This window comes from Nicotiana tomentosiformis, chromosome 2, assembly GCF_000390325.3.
Source record: "Nicotiana tomentosiformis chromosome 2, ASM39032v3, whole genome shotgun sequence".
Lineage (NCBI taxonomy): Eukaryota > Viridiplantae > Streptophyta > Magnoliopsida > Solanales > Solanaceae > Nicotiana > Nicotiana tomentosiformis.
The window spans coordinates 21,517,585-21,537,046 of record NC_090813.1 but is presented as its reverse complement, the minus strand read 5'-3'; the positions used below and the strand labels follow the sequence as shown (position 1 = coordinate 21,537,046).

Below are 19,462 nucleotides of genomic sequence, written 5' to 3'. Positions count from 1 at the left end.
AAGAATTTTCGTGCTTTTAATATAATATAGATTTGCGACAAGTTTGAAGCAATCTCACTGAATTAGACTTCAAAGAGAAGGACTTGAAAAGGTTACATTTGTTTGGCCAATTTCAGTAAGGGGAATATAGTTAATAAATTCTGCAATTCATAATTAAGGCGGACCAAAGATTTTAGTCACCATTACATCGGTTTCCCTACTCAATGGCCTTGTCCTAAAGGACGAGATCATTCTAGACCCGTCAACTTGGTTAGTTAGCTGAATTATTCCATCTATTTTGTTTTATGTAACTAGGCGTGAAGTTTAAAATAGTAAAGAGGATTTTTTTTTTATTTTGTGGTCTTATATGATAAAAATTACCAAAAATGAATTGAGAATATGTAGTAGTGATTAATATATAGGTGTCTGTATTAAATCAGGTTATTCAAATTCAATATATATACATATATATAAATATATATTTATAAATAAATATTTATATAACTTCAATAAATAAAACTTAAATACATTGAAAATAAGGTGGGAAGCTAAAGTCTTTATTCAACTTCTCTATATGAGATATAGTCTGTTGTAACTGATGTCTAAATTATTATACTTTCATACTTTTATTTACCCTAGCTATATTCTATATAAAATAATAATAATTTGTGCAACGTTTGAGCTTAATTGAGTTATTTTATGTGTATTAGACATGAAATAAATTGCAAAAATTGGCACCAAAATAATGATGTAGAGCACGTAGTGAAATTGGTGCCTTACACGGAGCAAGGCTCGGTGAAAATGGTTCCCCAGTACTAGGCAAGGAAAGAATGGTGCTCCAGACTCCAGAGGGTGCTAGGCAACCAAAAGTCGGCGCCTTACGTGATGCCTTGCGAGGTTTAAGGCACCAAGAACCGAGCCCCGGACGGCGCTAGGCGAGCTCCAGGGCAAGGTTGATTGGGCACAACGCGCCAAGCCCTATTCCGAGACTTTTTGGACGCCTAGACAGCTTAAGACATAGTTATTTCGGCCCTAATTGTAGCATAGTATATAAATACCTATGTAACCTAGATTTTAGAGGTTATAACTTTTGAGGAGGAAAAGACGGCCAGAAGAATTGCACGCACCGGATCAAGAGTTTTTCTTCCACTCTTTCTTAGTTTATAGATTAATGCTTTCAATTGTTAATGTTATTGTTAGCATGACTATGAGTAGCTAAATTTCTTTCTAAGATTTTGATGGAACTTTTTATAGGAACTCTTGATATGTTTTGTTATAACCAGTGTTTTAAAAAGCGTGGGCGTAAGCCCCGAGGCGCGGGGCGTAAGTCCCATAGGTATTTAATTTTTAATATTTTAAAAAATAATATAATGACAGTTAATATTTATAAACAAGTAAAATTGCATAAATATTGAAGAAAACTATATATATGTGTGCTCCATCCTCACAAAAAACTAATCAAACAATCTATTATACGTTACTTACAAGCACAAGTAATTTGAATCTAAAAGAATAAAGTTTTCTATATGCAAGAACAAAAAGGATGATTAACCTGCAATTTGAACTTTGAATTTGCTGTTATGAAGAAAAATATAGTTCTCTTTGTATTTGTAAAAAAAATTAAATATTCGTTGCTTTTGGGAGATATTAGCAGACTAGCGGACAAGATAAAAAATTGAAAAAACTATGAATTAGAGCTTAAATCAATAAAAAAAGTCTTTACTTTTAAATTTAATACTTTTGAGTTCCTTTTTAAACCTTTTGAGTAATTACCAAACTGACTTTTGAAATTTTGAGTATTATATGAAGGACTAATTCAACAAATTTTGTTTTAATTTGAAAAATTCTCTAGGGCTTACTCCTTACTAAAAAACGCGCCCCGAACTCTCGGGCGTACGCCCCAAATTGCGGGGCATACGCCTCTTGAGACTTTCGCCCCACACCATCGCCCCGACGCGTTTTTGGTACGCCTCGCCCCGGGGCTCGCCCCAGAAACGCCTTTTAAAACAGAGGTTATAACTGAGCCTTTAGATTTCTCTATTTATTCAACTACATGCTTATTTTAGTTAATTGAAGAGCTTTCAATTAATGGTACCTATTTATTATATATTTCTCGAGTGAGAGTATGTATTTAGATAGGTCTTGAACAACGCCGTTGCCTTGGTATGTGAGAGATCAGTACTGCAGGTTTAAAAGCCGAATTAGAGATAACGAAGCTTTGGCATGATCGTAGTGAGCTGCGAGAAATTGTCAGCTAGAGTAGTTCGATAGAATATGTCTAATAAATTATCGAGATTGTTCGATAGAGAATTATTGTAAGTTGAATGCTCACAATCCGTAGAAAGTAAAGGCGAAATTATAGCTATTATAGCAAGAAAGATTCCGGCAATTGGGAAAATCATAAATCAAGGCCTCCTTAATTTTGTCTACAACCCTTACATTTTGTTTGGATGGTTGTTACTCATTTGTATCGTATTTTATTGTTATCCCAAAATAATATTTGTTTTGATTGTTTCATTAAAATTGGTTGTATTGGATTGTTAAATCCATTGTTCCGCAACAATGAAAAGTCCCATTTTTTGAAACAACCGATTTGGTGTGGTGGGATTGTTTCCTATTTTTCTTTCCAATTATACCCTAACCTATTACTCCATAATTCTATTTTATCCTTTACCTTTTTTTAGTTTTTATTTTAACTCCATAATTTAGTTGCTCAATTTATTTACAAGACATATTTGGTGATAAATTAGTAGAAAGGGATTTTCTTAAATTATATTTATGCGTAATTCTTGATAAATTTAATATTTAAACAATTGAAGGTATTTTAATAAACTTATCAGTTACAGTACAGTACGATACAATCAAACCAAACAGCAAAATATTATTTAACAACAACAATATAATCTATCCAAATATTATATTTATAAAACGATACAATACAATATAATACAATACAATACAATACATTATAAAACGATGGGTAACAACCATCCAAACAAGCAATTGGTCTAGATCTTTAGTTGATAATATTTTACTGTTTTTTTCACAATCCTTATAACTTAAAAATTGTTTGAATTTGTTTTCTTAGTGATAGTGAACCGTTACAGCTAAATCTTAATTCTTTGTGAGATTCAACTCTGGACTATAAAATCGAATTATATTTGCAGCGACCGCTAGGTCCTTTTTATAAGACATAGTTGGGCACCATAAACCAAGCTAACGAAATGTTAATCGTTTAAACGGGAGCAAGTTAGCTGCGTCTTTAACAATGAGAAAATCCAGATTATTCAGAAAAATTGGTCCTGTTTTGGCTAAAACATAAGTAAACTCATTTTTACCATAGGAATTGACTAAATGTAGTCTTGATTTCGTTGACTCCCTTGTTCTAAATTATATTATACGTTCCTATAGTTTTGAAAATCATTACAAAAACCGCCTTGTCATTAAGTTTCTTGCATAACAATGTTAAAATTTATGAAGATATCATTTTGTTCCTCAACCTACAAAATTCCTTGTCATTATGTTCGTGAGGAATTCACTTGAATTTCGGAAGGGCCTGTTGTATTTGTGTACAACCTAAATTTTTTTGAAAAATAAAAATAATAATGTATAATCTTCATTAACCTTGATCAGAAGATTTGAGTTGTCTTCATTAATATAAACTTTTTGAATTTTTTTTTGTTAGAACCTCTTAAAATCTATTTGGGATTTAAGGATGATGCAAAGTTTACCCACATGGACCAAAGACATGCACAGCACTGGTTGTGGAGTACTGGAGTCCACATTGGGTTATTTAGGGTCCAGTGAAAATTCGACTAATCGATATGAACTGCTCCTATAACATAGGAGTAGCGCAAAATCACTTAGCAGTCGTTTGGTTACCGAGATTAGTATAAATTTGAGTTTATATTTATTTTGTGTTTAATTATTGGTATTAGTCAAAATGTTATAAATTTTATACCAAAATGTTGCTTTGTTTGTCCTTTTAATGATTGTTGGGATTATACTTTTCTTGAGTCGAGGGTCCATTGGAAATAATCTCTCTACCTTCACAAAGGTAAGGGTAAGGCTGCGTATATACTACCTTCCACATACCCCACTTATGAGATTTCACTGTGTATGTTGTTGTTGTTGTAAGTTTTATACCAAAATTTTGATATTAATTATCCCATATGGGATTAATTCCAGAATATTTTTGTTTCGAACCAAACAACCCCTCGAAAGTCTGAAAAAGCAATTACTAGAGCCTTATGGAAAATAGTAACTTGAGTATGTTGGTATTTATATTTGGTAATGCAAAGTCAAAGATTTTTTTGTAGTTCCTTTTACTTCTTTACTTCTTTGTCTTTTGTGAAAGATAAAGCGTCCCTCATTTATTGTGGAAAGTTTCTTTCTTCTCTTTATATTGAATTACTCTTTGTTGGGCTTGTAAAGAGCTAGTAAAAGAGAGTGTTCTCGTGCACATGAGAAATTAGTCCTGAAGACAAAACGAGTCAATTCCCCCTCCCCTCCTGTGCGCGAGATATACGTGAGGCCTATTCCAAATTCATTCTCTTTGAATTGAATTTGTAACGTCCCATTTATTTCTTTATAACTATCATGCTTTAATTTTTGTAACACACTCTGTATGTAACCCCTCCCCCCCGTAGAAACTTAGTTTCTGGTGCGATTCTCAACAAAGCAGGTCTTAAACTTGTTTTTGAATCTGATAAAGTTGTTATTTCTCGTGGAGAAGTCTTTGTTGGGAAGGGTTACCTTTGTAGAAAATCAATTAGATAGAAAAATCAAGAGACTACGATCTGACAGGGGTGATGAATACAGTACTAATACTTTAGAAGCCGTTTGTGAGAAAAATGGTATTATACATGAGGTTAGTGCCCCCTATACTACCCAACAAAATGGTGTAGCCGAACTGAAAAATAGAACCCTTAAGGAAATAATAAATTCTATGCTTTTGAGTTTGGGTTTATCTGATAATATGTTGAGGGAAGTTGTTTTATCTGCATGCTATGTTCTTAATAAAGTTCCTCATAAGAAGTTAGATAAAAACCCGTATGAGTTATGGAAAGGGTTTACCTCTAACTTGAAAATTCTAAAAGTATGGGGATGTTTGGCTAAGGTTGGTCTATCTGATTTTAAACAAGTAACTGTTGAACCCAAGACTTTTGATGTTATTTTTATTGGTTATGCTCAAAATAGTGTTGTGTATAGATTTGTGTCTTTGAATGATGGTTCTATTTGTGAATCTAGAAATGCAGAATTTTTGAGCATGTTTTTCCATTGGAAATATAATTTGCCTAGTGATGTGCCTAATAATGCTTCTACATCTATGTCTGTTAATTCTAGTATTACTGCTAATGAGCATGAAAATGAACTTAGAAGGAGTAAGAGACGTAGAATTGAAGCTAGCTTTGGTCTTGACTTTATCAGTACTTTCGTGACTGAAAATATTGATTTTGATGTTTTGAGTGATAAATTAGTGTCAATCTATTTAATAGAAGAAAACCCTAAGACTTATAATGAAGCAATGAGGTCAATAGATGCTACTTTTTGGAAAGAGGCCATTAAAAATGAATTAGACTTTATAGTTTCTAATCACACTTGGGACTTGTCTGATTTGCCTAAAGGTTGTAAACCCATAAGTAGTAAGTGGATATTTAAGAAGAAATTGAGACCTGATGGTACAATTGAGAAATATAAGGCTAGACTTCTTATTAGGGGTTTTAACCAAAAGAAAGGCATTGATTACTTTGACACTTATTCTCCTGTGACTAAGATAGCGACTATTAGAATTCTTGTTGCTTTAGCCGCTATTCATAATTTAGTGATAAATCAAATGGATGTTAAAATGACTTTCCTAAATGGTGATTTAGAGGAAGAGATCTATATGTCTCAACCTGAGAGATTTGTAATCCAAGTACAGGAGAATAAAGTATGCAAATTGAGCAAGTCTCTGTATGGTTTAAAGCAGGTACCTAAGCAATGGTATGAAAAGTTTAATAGCACATTAGTGGATAATGATTTTGTTGTTAATGCATCTGATACTTGTGTTAATTCCAAGACGATAGGATCAGATTGTGTGATTATATTTATGTATGTGGATGACATGTTAATCTTTGGCCCTAATGTGAATGTTGTTAATGAGACTAAAAAATTTTTGTCTTCTAAATTTGAAATGAAAGATCATGGAGAAGCAAATGTGATTTTAGGGATTAAAATTAAAAGAACTTCTAATGGTTTTTTGTTGTCTCAGTCTCATTATATTGAGAAAACATTGAAAAGGTTTAATTGATTTGATGTAGCTTATGTGAGAACTCCTTACGATCCTAGCATACACTTGAGAAAGAATAAAGAATCTAGTATTTTTCAAACTGAATATGCTAAGATAATTGGTAGTGTAATATTTCTCAAGAATTATACACGACCTGATATTGCTTATGCTGTTAGTAGATTGAGTAGATATACTCACAATCCCAGTAGTGAATACTGGAATACTCTTCATCGTTTGCCAAGGTATTTGAGAGGTACTATGGATTGGTGTTTGCATTTTTGCTAAGGTATTTGAGAGGTACAGTGGATTGATGTTTGCATTTTAATAAATTTCCTGCTATTTTAGAAAGATTTTGTTATGCAAATTGGGTTACTGACAATGATGAAGTTAGCTCCACTAGTGGCTATATATTTACTTTGGGTGCCAGTGTTATTTTATAGAAGTTTTCAAAACAGACTTGTATAGCACGATCTACTATGGAGTCTGGATGCATTGCTTTTGAGTTGGCAGGGCGAGAAGGCGAGTGGTTGAGAAACTTATTGGCAGACGTGCCTTTGTGGGGAAGACAAGTGTCACGACCTAATTTTTTCTATTGGTCGTGATGGCGCCTAACGTCGCCGCTAGGCAAGCCTACGATGAAGTTACTACGTGATTTCTTCTTTTAACCAATTTCCAAGTAATTAAATCCCATTTGTTTAGACTTTTGAGAGATAGAGATTCAAATGGTTAAAAATGAAGATAACTGAATGCAAGCATAAATATGTAACTACCCCAAAACTGTAAAGTCTACTAGAGTGTGTGCTAAGATCTGGTGTCACAAGTGTATGAGCGCTAGTAGAATATACAAAACTCTAACTACTGTCTGAAATAACATAGACAGAAAATAAGTACAAAAGAAAGGCTCTAGGTGCTGCAGAACGACTCAGGATGCAGCTCACCACTAGGCCTCCGGGTAACGGGAGTGTGTGCCGGTATGTCCACCAGATGCACCTGCCTCAGATCCTGCACGGTCAGTGCAGAAGTGTAGCGTGAGTACATAAACAACATGTACCCAGTAAGTATCAAGTCTAACCTCGAAGAAGTAGTGACGAGGGGTCGACATCGACACTTACTATGGGCTATAAATAAAATGCGAAAAATCATAAATAAGCATGGATTATGTAAGCAACTAACACCACAAAGCAGTGAATAATAATTCTCTTTACTAATAATAACTTCAAATAAATTCCTGTCCTTTAAATAATAGTGACCGCTCAAGCCATAAATTAATATCAAATAAAAGTTAAGTTTCGAGTATTATCACGCACGATTTATGCCGAGATCGTACGACTCGATCCAGAAATATACTGTGTACTACCGAGGGTCGAACGCCACAAACCATAGATGCATCTATTAACCTGCCGAGGTAAACGGCCCACTCCCATGAGAGAAGAGGAAAGTTTACCTCGCTCGCGGAAATACTTGCGACGCGAGTAAACTTAAAATTGTTAGAGTTCTCATAAAATCCTTAAATTCTTTCCAAACATAAGAAATCTAAACTAGAGACTATAAATATTTAAATCTTTAATCTCAGCTCATTTCAAAGCAGTTAATGTGCATAACCAACATAACAGTGCAAATAAGGTATGGTGTAAACCTAAGTCTACCCGTACATCACATAGAATACAGCTATGCACGGACTCTCGTCACCTAGTGCGTACGTAGCTCCCCACACATAAAATTCACAGCAAAAATACACCTAAGGGGGAGAGTTCCCACTTACAAGGTTAGGCAAGAGACTTACCTCGTCTCAAAGCTTACTTTTCGGTCCACAACTGTGCTCTAAACCCTCAACTCGGTGCCAAACGACTCGAAACTAGTCAAATATTATATAAAATAATTAATACGTGCTCAAAAGTTCATATTCTACCTATTAAAGTGATTACCTAATCCCAATTGAAGAATTCCTAAAATTTATCCCAGGTCCACGTGCCCGGATTTCGAAAATTTTTGAAGAAAGTTGTTACCCATAACCTCATGAACTCAAATATATAATTTTTACTCAATTCCATAACTATTTTCGTGGTTAAATCTCATTTTTATCAAAACCTATATTTTTCATCTAAACCCATGATTTCATAAATTTTTCATGTTAAATCTACCCATAATCTATGTATTTAACTCACATTGTAAGGAAATTACTTACCTTAAAGTGATTAGTGAAAACCCCTCTCTAAGAGCTCCAAAACTCTCCCAAAGAATGAAATAAAAGAACCCAAAATGGTTGAGTCCCGACATTAAATGAGGGTTCTGCCCAGCAGAATATCCGTATCTGCGGTCACTGGGCTGCATTTGCAGTACTGCTTTTGCGGCACAAGGTCCGCTTCTGCGGAATGCCACAGGACCAGCGTAGGCCGCATCTGTGGACAGGTTTCCGCTTTTGCAGTCTCGGTTCTGCGACTCCTCATCGCAGAAGCGACCCGCTTCTGCGCTCAACCCTTTGCTTCTGCGTACCACTAGCCAAGGCTCCAAAGCTGCTTCTGCGGCCTAAAGAATGCATCTACGGGCTTGCACCTGCGGCCAAAAGCTTGCAGGTGCGGGCACACCAGAACTGGTGCACCAGCAGCCCTTTTTGAGTCCTAACTCAATCTGCGCATCATCCGAATGGCATCCGGGGCCACCGAGGCCCCATCCAAATATACCAACGAGTTTGAAATCATAAAACGGACTCGCTCGTACCCTCGGAATGCGGAAAACAACATTAAAACTAAGAATCGCAACCCAAAACCAATAGGATCAACTTATGAACTTCAAGTTCTTCCAACTTACTCCGAGCGCGCCGAAACATACTTAAACTACTCGGAATGACACCAAATTTTGCGTGCAAGTCTTAAATCATCATACGGAACTATTCCCGAGCTCGGAACTCCGAACGGACCTCAATAACAAAAAAACCTACTCCAAACCAAATTTAAAGAATTTTAAAACCTTCAAATAGTCAACTTTCACTATCAAGCGCCGAAACGCTCCCGGGTCGTCCAAAACCCCGATTTGAACATACGCTCAAGTCCAAATTCATTATACAAACTTATTGGAACCGTCGAATCTTGATTCCAAGGTCATTTACCCAAAACGTTGACCGAAGTCAAACTTAGCCTTTCTAAGGACAAACTAAGGAACCAAGTGTTCCGATTTTAACCCGAACCCTTCCAAATCCCGAACTAACCATCCCTGCAAGTCATAAAATAGTAAAAGCGCATACGGGGAGTCTTATTTAGAGGAACGTGGTTCTAGAAAGAAAAACGATTGGTTAGGTCGTTACATTCTCCACCTCTTAAATAAACGTTCGTCCTCTAACGGGTCTATAATCATATCTGAAGTGCCGAATAAGTGTGGATATCTACTCTGCATGTCCTTCTCGGCCTCCCAAGTTGACTTTTCAACTGGTTGGCTTCTCCACTGAACTTTTACCACAGAAATCTTCTTGGACCTCAACTTGCGAACCTGCCTATCAATAATGGCAACTGGCTCCTCCTCATAACCCAGGCTCTTATCTAACTGAACCATGCTGAAGTCTAACACATGCGACCTGTCAGCATGATACCTCCGGAGCATAGACACGTGGAAAATCGGATGAACTCCCAATAGACTGGGGGCAAGGCAAGCTCATAAGCAACCTCCCCAACTCGCCTCAACACCTCAAAGGGGCCTATAAACCTTGGGCTCAACTTGCCCTTCTTCCCGAACCTCATGATCCCCTTCATCGGTGAGACCTTCAAGAGAACTTTATCGCCCACCATAAATGATAAATCATGTGCCTTCTAATCCGCGTAACTCTTCTATCTGGACTGTGCTGTGCGGTCACTCCTGAATCAACTTTACCTTTTCCAAGGCATCCTTCACCAAATCATTACCATATAACTTAGCCTCGCCGGGCTCAAACCATCATATGGGTGAACGACATCGTCGACCATATAATGCCTCAAATGGAGCCATCTTGATGCTGGACTTATAACTGTTATTGTAAGAAAACTCGACCAAAGGCAAGAACCGATCCCACTGCCCTCCAAAGTCAATCACACATTTTATGAGCATGTCCTCAAGATTTGAACTGTCCACTCCGACTGCCCGTCGGTCTGCGAATGAAAAGCTGTGTTGAGCTCTACCTGAGTCCCAAACTCACCCTGTACTGCTCTCTATAAATATGAAGTAAACTGAGGGCCTCTATCTGATATGATAGAAATAGACACACCATGCAACCGAACTATCTCCTTAATATAAATCTAGGCCAACCTCTCTGAAGTATATGTGGTCATAACCGGAATGAAGTGTGCCGACTTGGTCAACCTGTCGACAATGACCCAAACTGCATCAAACTTCCGCAAGGTCCGCGGCAACCCAATTACAAATTCCATAGTAATGCGCTTCCATTTCCACTCAGGTATAGTCATTCGCTGAAGTAGGCCACCTGGCCTCTGATGTTCATACTTGACCTGCTGGCAATTTAGACACCTTGTAACATACTCAACTATGTCCTTCTTCATCCGACGCCACCAATAATGCTGGCTCAGGTCGCGATACATCTTCGAAGCACCTGGATAAATAGAATACCGAGAACTGTGTGCTTTATCTAAGATCTTCTCCCTCAAACCATCAACATTAGGAACACATAGGCGACCATGAAGTCGCAGAACATCATCCTCACCGATAGTAACCTCCTTGGCACCACCATGTAGTACCGTCTCTCTGAGAACCAAGAAGTGCAGATCATCAAACTGGCAAGCCTTGATCTGCTCGAATAGTGAAGACTGGGCGACGACGCATGCAAGAACTCGGCTGGGCTCTGAAATACCCAACCTCACAAGTCTGTTAGACAAGGACTGAATGTCCAAATCTAGTGGCCTCTCCTCCGCTGAAATGAATGCCAAACTACTCATTCTCTCCGCCTTTCTTATCAAGGCATCTGCAACTACATTCGCCTTGCTCGGGTGATAAAGGATGGTGATATCATAATCATTCAGTAACTTAAGCCAACTGTGCTGCCTCAAATTGAGATCCCTCTGCTTGAACAAATGTTGCAGGCTGCGATGATCAGTGTAAACCTCACAGGACACATCATAAAGATAATGCCTCCAGATCTTAATAGCATGAACAATCGCGGCCAACTCCAAATCGTGTGCAGGGTAATTCTTCTCGTGGGTCTTCAGCTGATGTGAAGAATATGCAATAACTCGCCCCACCTGCATCAATACACAACCCAAGACAACGTGTGAAGTGTCGCAATACATAATATACATCCGTTAATCGGAAGGCAACACTAATACTGGTGCTAAGGTCAAGGCGGTCTTGAGCTTCTAAAAGCTTGCCTCATAATTGTTGGACCATCGGAACATAGCACCCTTCTGGGTCAATCTAGTCAAAGGTGCTACAATAGACGAGAAACCCTCAACAAACCGATAATAATAACCTGCTAACACCAGGAAGCTCCTGATCTCAGTCGATGTGGTAGGACGAGGCCAATTCTGAACTACCTCGATCTTCTTGGGATCAACCTTAATACCTTCGCCCGATACAACATGTCCCAAGAATTCCACAAAATCTAGCCAGAACTCACACTTGGAGAACTTAGCATATAGCTTATGTTCCCGCAAGTTCTGGAGTACCATTCTTAGATGCTGCTCGTGCTCCTCCATGCTACGCGAGAAGATCAAAATGTCATCAATGAAGACAATGACAAATGAATCAATATACGGCCTGAACACCCTATTCATCAAATCCATAAATGCTTCCGGGGCATTAGTCAAACCAAAAGACATCACTAAAAACTCATAATTGCCATATCTAGTCTGAAAAGCCATTTTCGGGACATCGAAATCCCGAATCTTCAACTGATGGTACCCAGATCTCAAGTCGGTCTTAGAGAACACCCTAGCACCCTGTAGCTGGTTGAACAAATCATCAATACACGGCAACGGGTACTTGTTCTTAATCGTAACCTTGTTCAACTGGAGGTAATCAATGCACATCCGCATAGTCCCATCTTTATTTTTAACAAATAACACTGGTGCACCCCAGGGCGATACACTCGGTCTGACGAACCTTTTTGCTAGCAACTCCTCAATCTTCTCCTTCAACTCCTTCATCTCTCTCGGAGCCATGAGGTACGGCGAAATAGATTTAGGCTGGGTGGCATGATCTGATCTGATGGCATGCCTGGAAGATCAGAAGAAAACACATCGGAGAACTCCCGAACCACGGGCACAAAATCAATCACCAGAGACTCTGTGGTAGTATCCCGAACATAGGCTAGATAAGCCAAGCACCCCTTCTCAACCATGTGTCGAGCCTTCAGAAAAGAGATAACCCGACTAGGTGTACTGACAGACGAACCCTTCCACTTTAATCTAGGCAACTCTAGCATCGGCAAGGTAACAGTCTTGGCATAGAAATCAAGGATGGCGTGATATGGAGATAACCAATCCATGCCCAGGATGACCTCAAAGTCGGTCATATCAAGCAATAGAAGATCCGCTCTGGTCTCATAATCACAAAAAGTAATAATGCAGGACTGGTAGATCCGATCCACAATAACAAAATCGCCCACTGGAGTGGACACATAAACAGGAGTACCAAGGACTCCTAAGAAACACCCAGGAAATGAGCAAACAAAGATAAAACATATGAATAGTTAGACCCTGGATCAAATAGTACCGAAGCATCCCTACCGCAAACAGAAATAATACATGTGATCACGGCATCTGAGGCCACTGCATATGGTCTGGCCGGAAAAGCATAGAATCTAGATGGAGCGCCACCTGACTGGCCTCCTCCTGTGTGGCCTCCACCTCTAGGACGGCCCCTACCCACCTGCCCTCTGCCTCTAGGCGGCTGGACGGCTGGTGGGGCGGCTGGTGTTGTAATCATAGGCCGGTGTCCCTGTTGCACTGCCTTGCCCCGAAGTTTGGAACAAAACCTCTTTATGTGGCCAGGATCCCCACATTCACAACAACCTCTCAGAATGGCGGACTGCTGACCGGAAGGCTGACCCTGATGGCCTGAACACCCACTGAGGATCCCTGAATAGCTGGCGGACGGTAAGAACTCTATGGCATGACACTGAAATAAGGTCGCACTGGAGCACCCCGAGGAGGTGGCGGTGCTGGATATGTAGTCTTGCTAGACCAACCCCTCACGAACTGACCCCTGCCACCAATCGGGGCTCCACTGAACTCTCCAGAATACCGGAACCGCTTATCCTTCGTAGCCTGCTCCCGATCACGCTGACGTGCGCCCTCGATCCTCCGAGCTATCTCTACAACTAGCTCGTAAGAAGTCCCCATCTCAACCTCCCCGGCCATAATGGCCTGGCTGGTAGAGTGCAATCCTGCAACAAACCTCCGCACTCTCTCTGCATCGGTCGGAAGTATCATAAGTTCATGACGAGATAACTCAGAGAATCTCGCCTCATAGCCGATCACTGACATATGGCTCTGCTGGAGCTGCTCAAACTGAAGTCGCAACTCTTCCCTCTGAGAGGGCGGAATATATCTGTCCAAAAAGAGGCGTGTGAACTGGTCTCAAGTCATAGGAGGAGAACCTCCTGGTCTGCCACGAAGATAAGACTGCCACTATCTACGGGCCCTGCCCTCCAGCTGGAAAGTAGTAAAATCCACCCTGTGAGATTCCAATATCTTCATGTTGTGCAGTCTGTCCCTACACTGGTCAATAAAGTCCTGGGGGTCCTCGTGTCGCTCACCTCCAAAGAAAGGAGGTTGTAGCCGGGTCCATCTCTCCAATAGCCTATGCGGATCGCCGGCCGCAGCTGGTATGGGCTCGGGTATGGCTGCTGCAACTGGCTAAGCTTCGCCCATGGGCAGTGCGCCTGGGGTCTGATATACGGCAGATGCGTACCCTGGAGCCTCAGCTGTAGGGGTCTGTGCTCTCCCTCCCGCCTGAGATGTGGCAGGGTCTGCTGGAAATAAACCAGCTTGAGTCATAGAATCCATGAACCATAGCATACGGCCCATGACCTCCTGGAATCCCGATGCGTACATAAAATCCACTGGAGCTGGTCCTAGTGCAGGCACCTCACCCTGTTCCTCAACAATGGGATCCTCTACTGGATCCACTGGTGGTGTAACTGGAGCAACTCTAGGACGCCCTCATCCTCTACCACAAACTGGAGCCCTCCCTCGGCCTCTAGCGACAGGAGGAGCAGCTCCTCCATGGTTTGGTACATCCGATGTGCACGTTCTCACCATCTGTGAGAGAATGAGAGAAAATAATATTTAGTACTACATCAATTACACGATAGGAGATGAAGAAAGAGTAGTTTCCTAACACCCTATAGCCTCTCGAAGATGAGTACGAACGTCTCCGCACCGATCCGCAAGACTCTATTAGGCTTGCTCATAACTTGTGAGACCTACGTGAACCTAATGCTCTGATACCATATTGTCACGACCCAATTTCTCCTATACGTCATGATAGCGCCTAACATTGCTGCTAGGCAAGCCTACGGTGAAGTTACTACGTGATTTCTTCTTTTAACCAATTTCCAAGTAATTAAATCCCATTTGTTTAGAATTTTGAGAGATAGAGATTCAAATGGTTAAAAATGAAGACAACTGAAAGCAAGCATAAATATATAACTACCCCAAAACCGTAAAGTCTACTAGAGTGTGTGCCAAGATCTGGTGTCACAAGTATATGAGCACTAGTAGAATATACAAAACTCTAACTAGTGTCTGAAATAACATAGACAGAAAATAAGTACAAAATAAAGGCTCTAGGTGCTGAAGAACGACTCAGGATGCAGCTCACCACTAGGCCTCTAGGTAACGGGGGTGTGCTCCGGTATGTCCACCAGATGCACCTGCCTCAGATCCTGCATCGTCAGTGCAGAAGTGTAGCGTGAATACATAAACAACATGTACCCAGTAAGTATCAAGTCTAACCTCGAAAGAGTAGTAACGAGGGGTCGACATCGACACTTACTATGCGCTATAAATAAAATGCGAAAATCATAAATAAATATGGATTATATACGCAATTAATACCACACAGTAACAAGCAGTGAATAATAATTCCCTTTACTAACAATAACTTCAAATAAATTCCTGTCCTTTCAATAATAGTGACTGCTCAAGCCATAAATTAATATCAAATAAAAGTTAGGCTCCGAGTATTATCACGCACAATTTATGCCGAGGTCGTACGGCCCGATCCAGAAATATACTGTGCATTGTCGAGGGTCAAACGACACGAACCATAAATGCATCTATTAACTTGTCGAGGCAAACGACCCGCTCCCATGTGAGTAGAGGAAAGTTTACTTTGCTCACGGAAATACTTGCGATGCGAGTGAACGTAAAATTGTCAGAGTTCTCATAAAATCCTTAAATTCTTTCCAAACACAAAAAATCTAAACTAGAGACTTTAAATATTTAAATCCTTAATCTCAGCTCATTTCAAAGCAGTTAATGTATATAACCAACATAGCAGTGCAAACAAGGCATGGTGTAAGCCTAAGTCTACCCGGACATCACATAGAATACAACTACGCACGGACTCTCGTGAAAACCCCTCTCTAAGAGCTCCAAAAATCGCCCAAAAAATGAAATAAATGAACCCAAAATAGTTGAGTCCCGACCTTAAATGAGGGTTCTGCCCAGCAGAACTTCCGCATTTGTGGTCACTGGGCCGCATTTACGGTACTGTTTTTGTGGCACAAGGCCCACTTCTACGGAACTCCACAGGCCCAGCGTAGGCCGCAACTGCGGACGGGTTTCCGCTTTTGCAGTCTTGCTTCTGCGGCTCCTCATTGCAGAAGCGGGGGGTCGCTTCTGCGCTCAACCCTTCGCTTCTGCGGACCATAGGCCAAGTCTCCAAAGCCGCTTCTGCGGCCAAGAGGACGCATCTGCGGGCTCGCACCTGCGGCCAAAAGCTCGCAGGTGCGGGCACACCAGAACTAGTGCACCAGCATCCCTTCTTGAGTCTTAACTCAATCCGTGCATCGTCCGAATAGTGTCCGGGCCCCCGAGGCCCCGTCCAAACATATCAAAAAGTTTAAAATCATAAAATGGACTCGCTCGCACCCTCGAAACGCGAAAAAAAACATTAAAACTAAGAATCGCAACTCAAAACCAATAGGATCAACTTATGAACTTCAAGTTCTTCCAACTTACTCTGAGCAAGCCGAAACATACTTAAACTACTCGGAATGACACCAAATTTTCGTGCAAGTCTTAAATCACCATACGGAACTATTCCTAGGCTTGGAACTCCGAACAGACCTTGATAACATAAAAATCTACTCCAAACCAAATTTAAAGAACTTTAAAACCTTCAAATAGTCAACTTTCACTATCAAGCGCTGAAACGTTCCTGGGTCATCCAAAACCCGATTCGAACATACGCTCAAGTCCAAATTCATCATACAAACCTAATTGAATCGTCGAATCTCGATTCGGAATTTATTTATTCAAAATATTGATCGAAGTCAAACTTAGCCTTTCTACAGCCAAACTAAGAAACCAAGTGTTCCGATTTCAACCTGAACCTTTCCAAATCCCTAACTAACCATCCCCGCAAGTCATAAAACACTAAGAGCGTATACGGGGAGTCTTATTTAGGGGAATGGCGTTCTAGAAAGTAAAACGACCGGTTGGGTTATTACAACAAGCTTCACCAGCTTCTCTACATTATGACTCACAGGCGGCAATTACCATAAATAGTGTGTACAATGAAAAAAGAAGACATATCCGCATTAGACATGGTGCGGTAAAACATTTGTTGAAACATGGTGTTATTTCCTTGGAATATGTAAGATCCGCAAGAACTTTGGCGAATCCTTTAACCAAGGGTTTGGCAAGGAGAGTTATCCTTGAAACATCAAGAGGATGGGGCTAAAGTCCATTGATTGAGGAAGTATGTGTCACGACCCCAAATTCCCTCCGTAGGATGTCGTGATGGCACTTAGTCTCTAAGACTAGGTAAGCCTATTAATGCAGAATAATAATAAATATCTAAAATAAATAAACTACAATTCAAACAATTTCAACTCCCAAAACCCAGTAGAAATAAGTCACAAGCTTTTAAGAATTTATTCTCAATGTCTCTATATGTCAAGGTCTAAATAAAATATAAGGAAGCAACATAAAATGATAGAAGGGGACTCCGGAGTCTGCGGACGATGGCAGATATACCTCGAAGTCTCCGTGTACAAGTAACTCACTGACGTCTAGGCTGGTAAAATATACCTGGATCTGTACAAAAAGATGTACAAAAGTATAGTATGAGTACACCACAGCGGTACCCAGTAAATGCCAAGCCTAACCTCGGTAGAGTAGTGACGAGGTCAGGTGAGGCCCTACTGGAATATAATAATGGCATGGCAAAATGTTTATCAATGTAGTAAAATAAAATAACATTGAAAATGAATCAAATAGTATGTCACATTTAATGACACCAAATAATTGCAAATAATATCTCGTGGAAATCAAAACAGAATTTCCTTCAACTTTATGAAAATCACAATAATAATCAAAGGCAACTACGACCATAAATCAATATCAACAAGGGCACTCCCGAGGTACCGTCTCGTAGTCCCAAATCATAAATAAATTCACAATATCTCATTTCCTTATATCACCGCGGGAACCTTCACAATTTATTTAAAGAAAATATTTTTTTTTCCGAAATAGCATCCCGCGTTTTAGCTACCCTTATCACACCGCATGACTTCTAGTAGTTCCCCTACTAGCCACACGTATCAAGCCACCCTTATCTCACCGCATGCGTTTCAACACCCAGACCTTATACCACCGCATGCGTATCAATATCACAATATATCATAATTTGCACCTCAAGTGCTCAAATAATTTAACTTGCCAAAATAATTCAACAACAATATTTTTTCACAATAAAGAGCTCACGGCTCATGCCAAAATAAATCATCAATAATAGTTTGCCACAATAAAGAGCTCACGGCTCATGTCAAAATAATTCATCAATAATATTCTTCCACAATAAAGAGCTCACAGCTCCCTCACAATAAGTATAAAAATATTCAGGAGTAAATAATTTAGGAAAATAATATTTTAAAATCTTTACTACGTTGCTTCAATATCAAGTTTAAAAATGTCAAATACTTCATATTAATAATATTTAATTTTAAAAAAATCAACCTTCAAATAATGCACAGAATAAAAGAAACCAAGTTTCAACTAAACAGGTAAAACCATTAGTAAGAAAAGATCAAACAAATTTGAAGTATATATCTCACATCAATGATGAAGAATATAACAAGATAAAATAATTTAATAAATGCGCAACAGTGATCTACACAATTTAAAAATATAATCTTTCGCAATTTAACCCATGTACACACTCGTCACCTCGTGCACATGACTTTCAACACATTTCAATAATCACATCAATACCAATCCTAGGGAAAATTTCCCCCACACAAGATAGACAAGTCACTTACCTCGACTTGCTCCAATTTAATCAAGTATTATACTTTTTCCTCGATTTTTCGATTCCGATCGACTCGTATCTAGTCATAATTAATTCGATACAGTCAACAAAAATTATAGTAATCAATTTCATAAGAAAATATTACATTTTCATTAAAATCCGAAATTAGCTCAAAATTTGCCCGTGGGGACCACATCTCGGAATCCGGCAAAACTTATAAAATCCGACAACCCATTCAATTACGAGTCCACCCATACCAATTTTACCAAAATCTGATAACAACTCGACCTCCAAATCTTAAATTTTCGTTTTTGGAAGATTTTGCAAAAATCTTGATTTCTTCCATTTAAATCCGAAATAAATGATGAATATGACCATGGATTTATGAAATATAATCACATTTGGATATAGGACACTTACCCAGGTTGAAGTCTTGAAGAAATCCTCAAAATCGCCCAAGAACCGTGCTCCAAAACTCCAAAACGAAATGAAGGAAATGACCATTTTTTGTCCTTAAGTTTCTGCCCAAAAAATACTATTTTGGTCGCTAAAAGTCCAATCCCATCGCTAAAAGTGTCACATCTGGTCGCTAAAGGTGCACACCAGGACAATTTACACCAACAGTTTTATTTCACTAAAAAGGCTCTAACTCTATCATACAAACTCGGAATTCGACGATTCTTGTTCCTATGAGTCACAAATAAAACTATGAACCCATTCGTTCAATCGAAACTCAATTCGGAGCTCATTTGC

The 19,462-nt window shown here is 39.4% G+C and overlaps 1 protein-coding gene across 1 annotated transcript; it reads right to left on the bottom strand.

Moving 5' to 3' along the window:
* Positions 1 to 11,254: 11,254 nt before the first annotated feature.
* On the bottom strand, positions 11,255 to 14,256 carry LOC138904461 (uncharacterized). Its single transcript, XM_070192958.1, has 6 exons — positions 14,141 to 14,256; positions 13,431 to 13,777; positions 12,706 to 12,868; positions 12,329 to 12,442; positions 11,806 to 11,923; positions 11,255 to 11,311 (listed from the first exon to the last, which is right to left on the bottom strand). The coding sequence occupies exons 1-6, from the start codon at positions 14,254 to 14,256 to the stop codon at positions 11,255 to 11,257; spliced, it is 915 nt and encodes a 304-aa protein (XP_070049059.1).
* Between the last annotated feature and the right edge of the window lie 5,206 nt (positions 14,257 to 19,462).

Bases quoted from the DNA above. Each gene is read 5' to 3' on its own strand.
- LOC138904461 (XM_070192958.1), bottom strand. From the start codon at position 14,256: ATGGGCCGTATGCTATGGTTCATGGATTCTATGACTCAAGCTGGTTTA. The intron at 13,778-14,140 runs GTACGCATCTGC...CTTTTTGGACAG, and splicing joins CCTACAGCTGAGGCTCCAGG to ATATATTCCGCCCTCTCAGA. The intron at 12,869-13,430 runs GTCAGTTCGTGA...GGTGTTTCTTAG, and splicing joins AGCCCCGATTGGTGGCAGGG to GAGTCCTTGGTACTCCTGTT.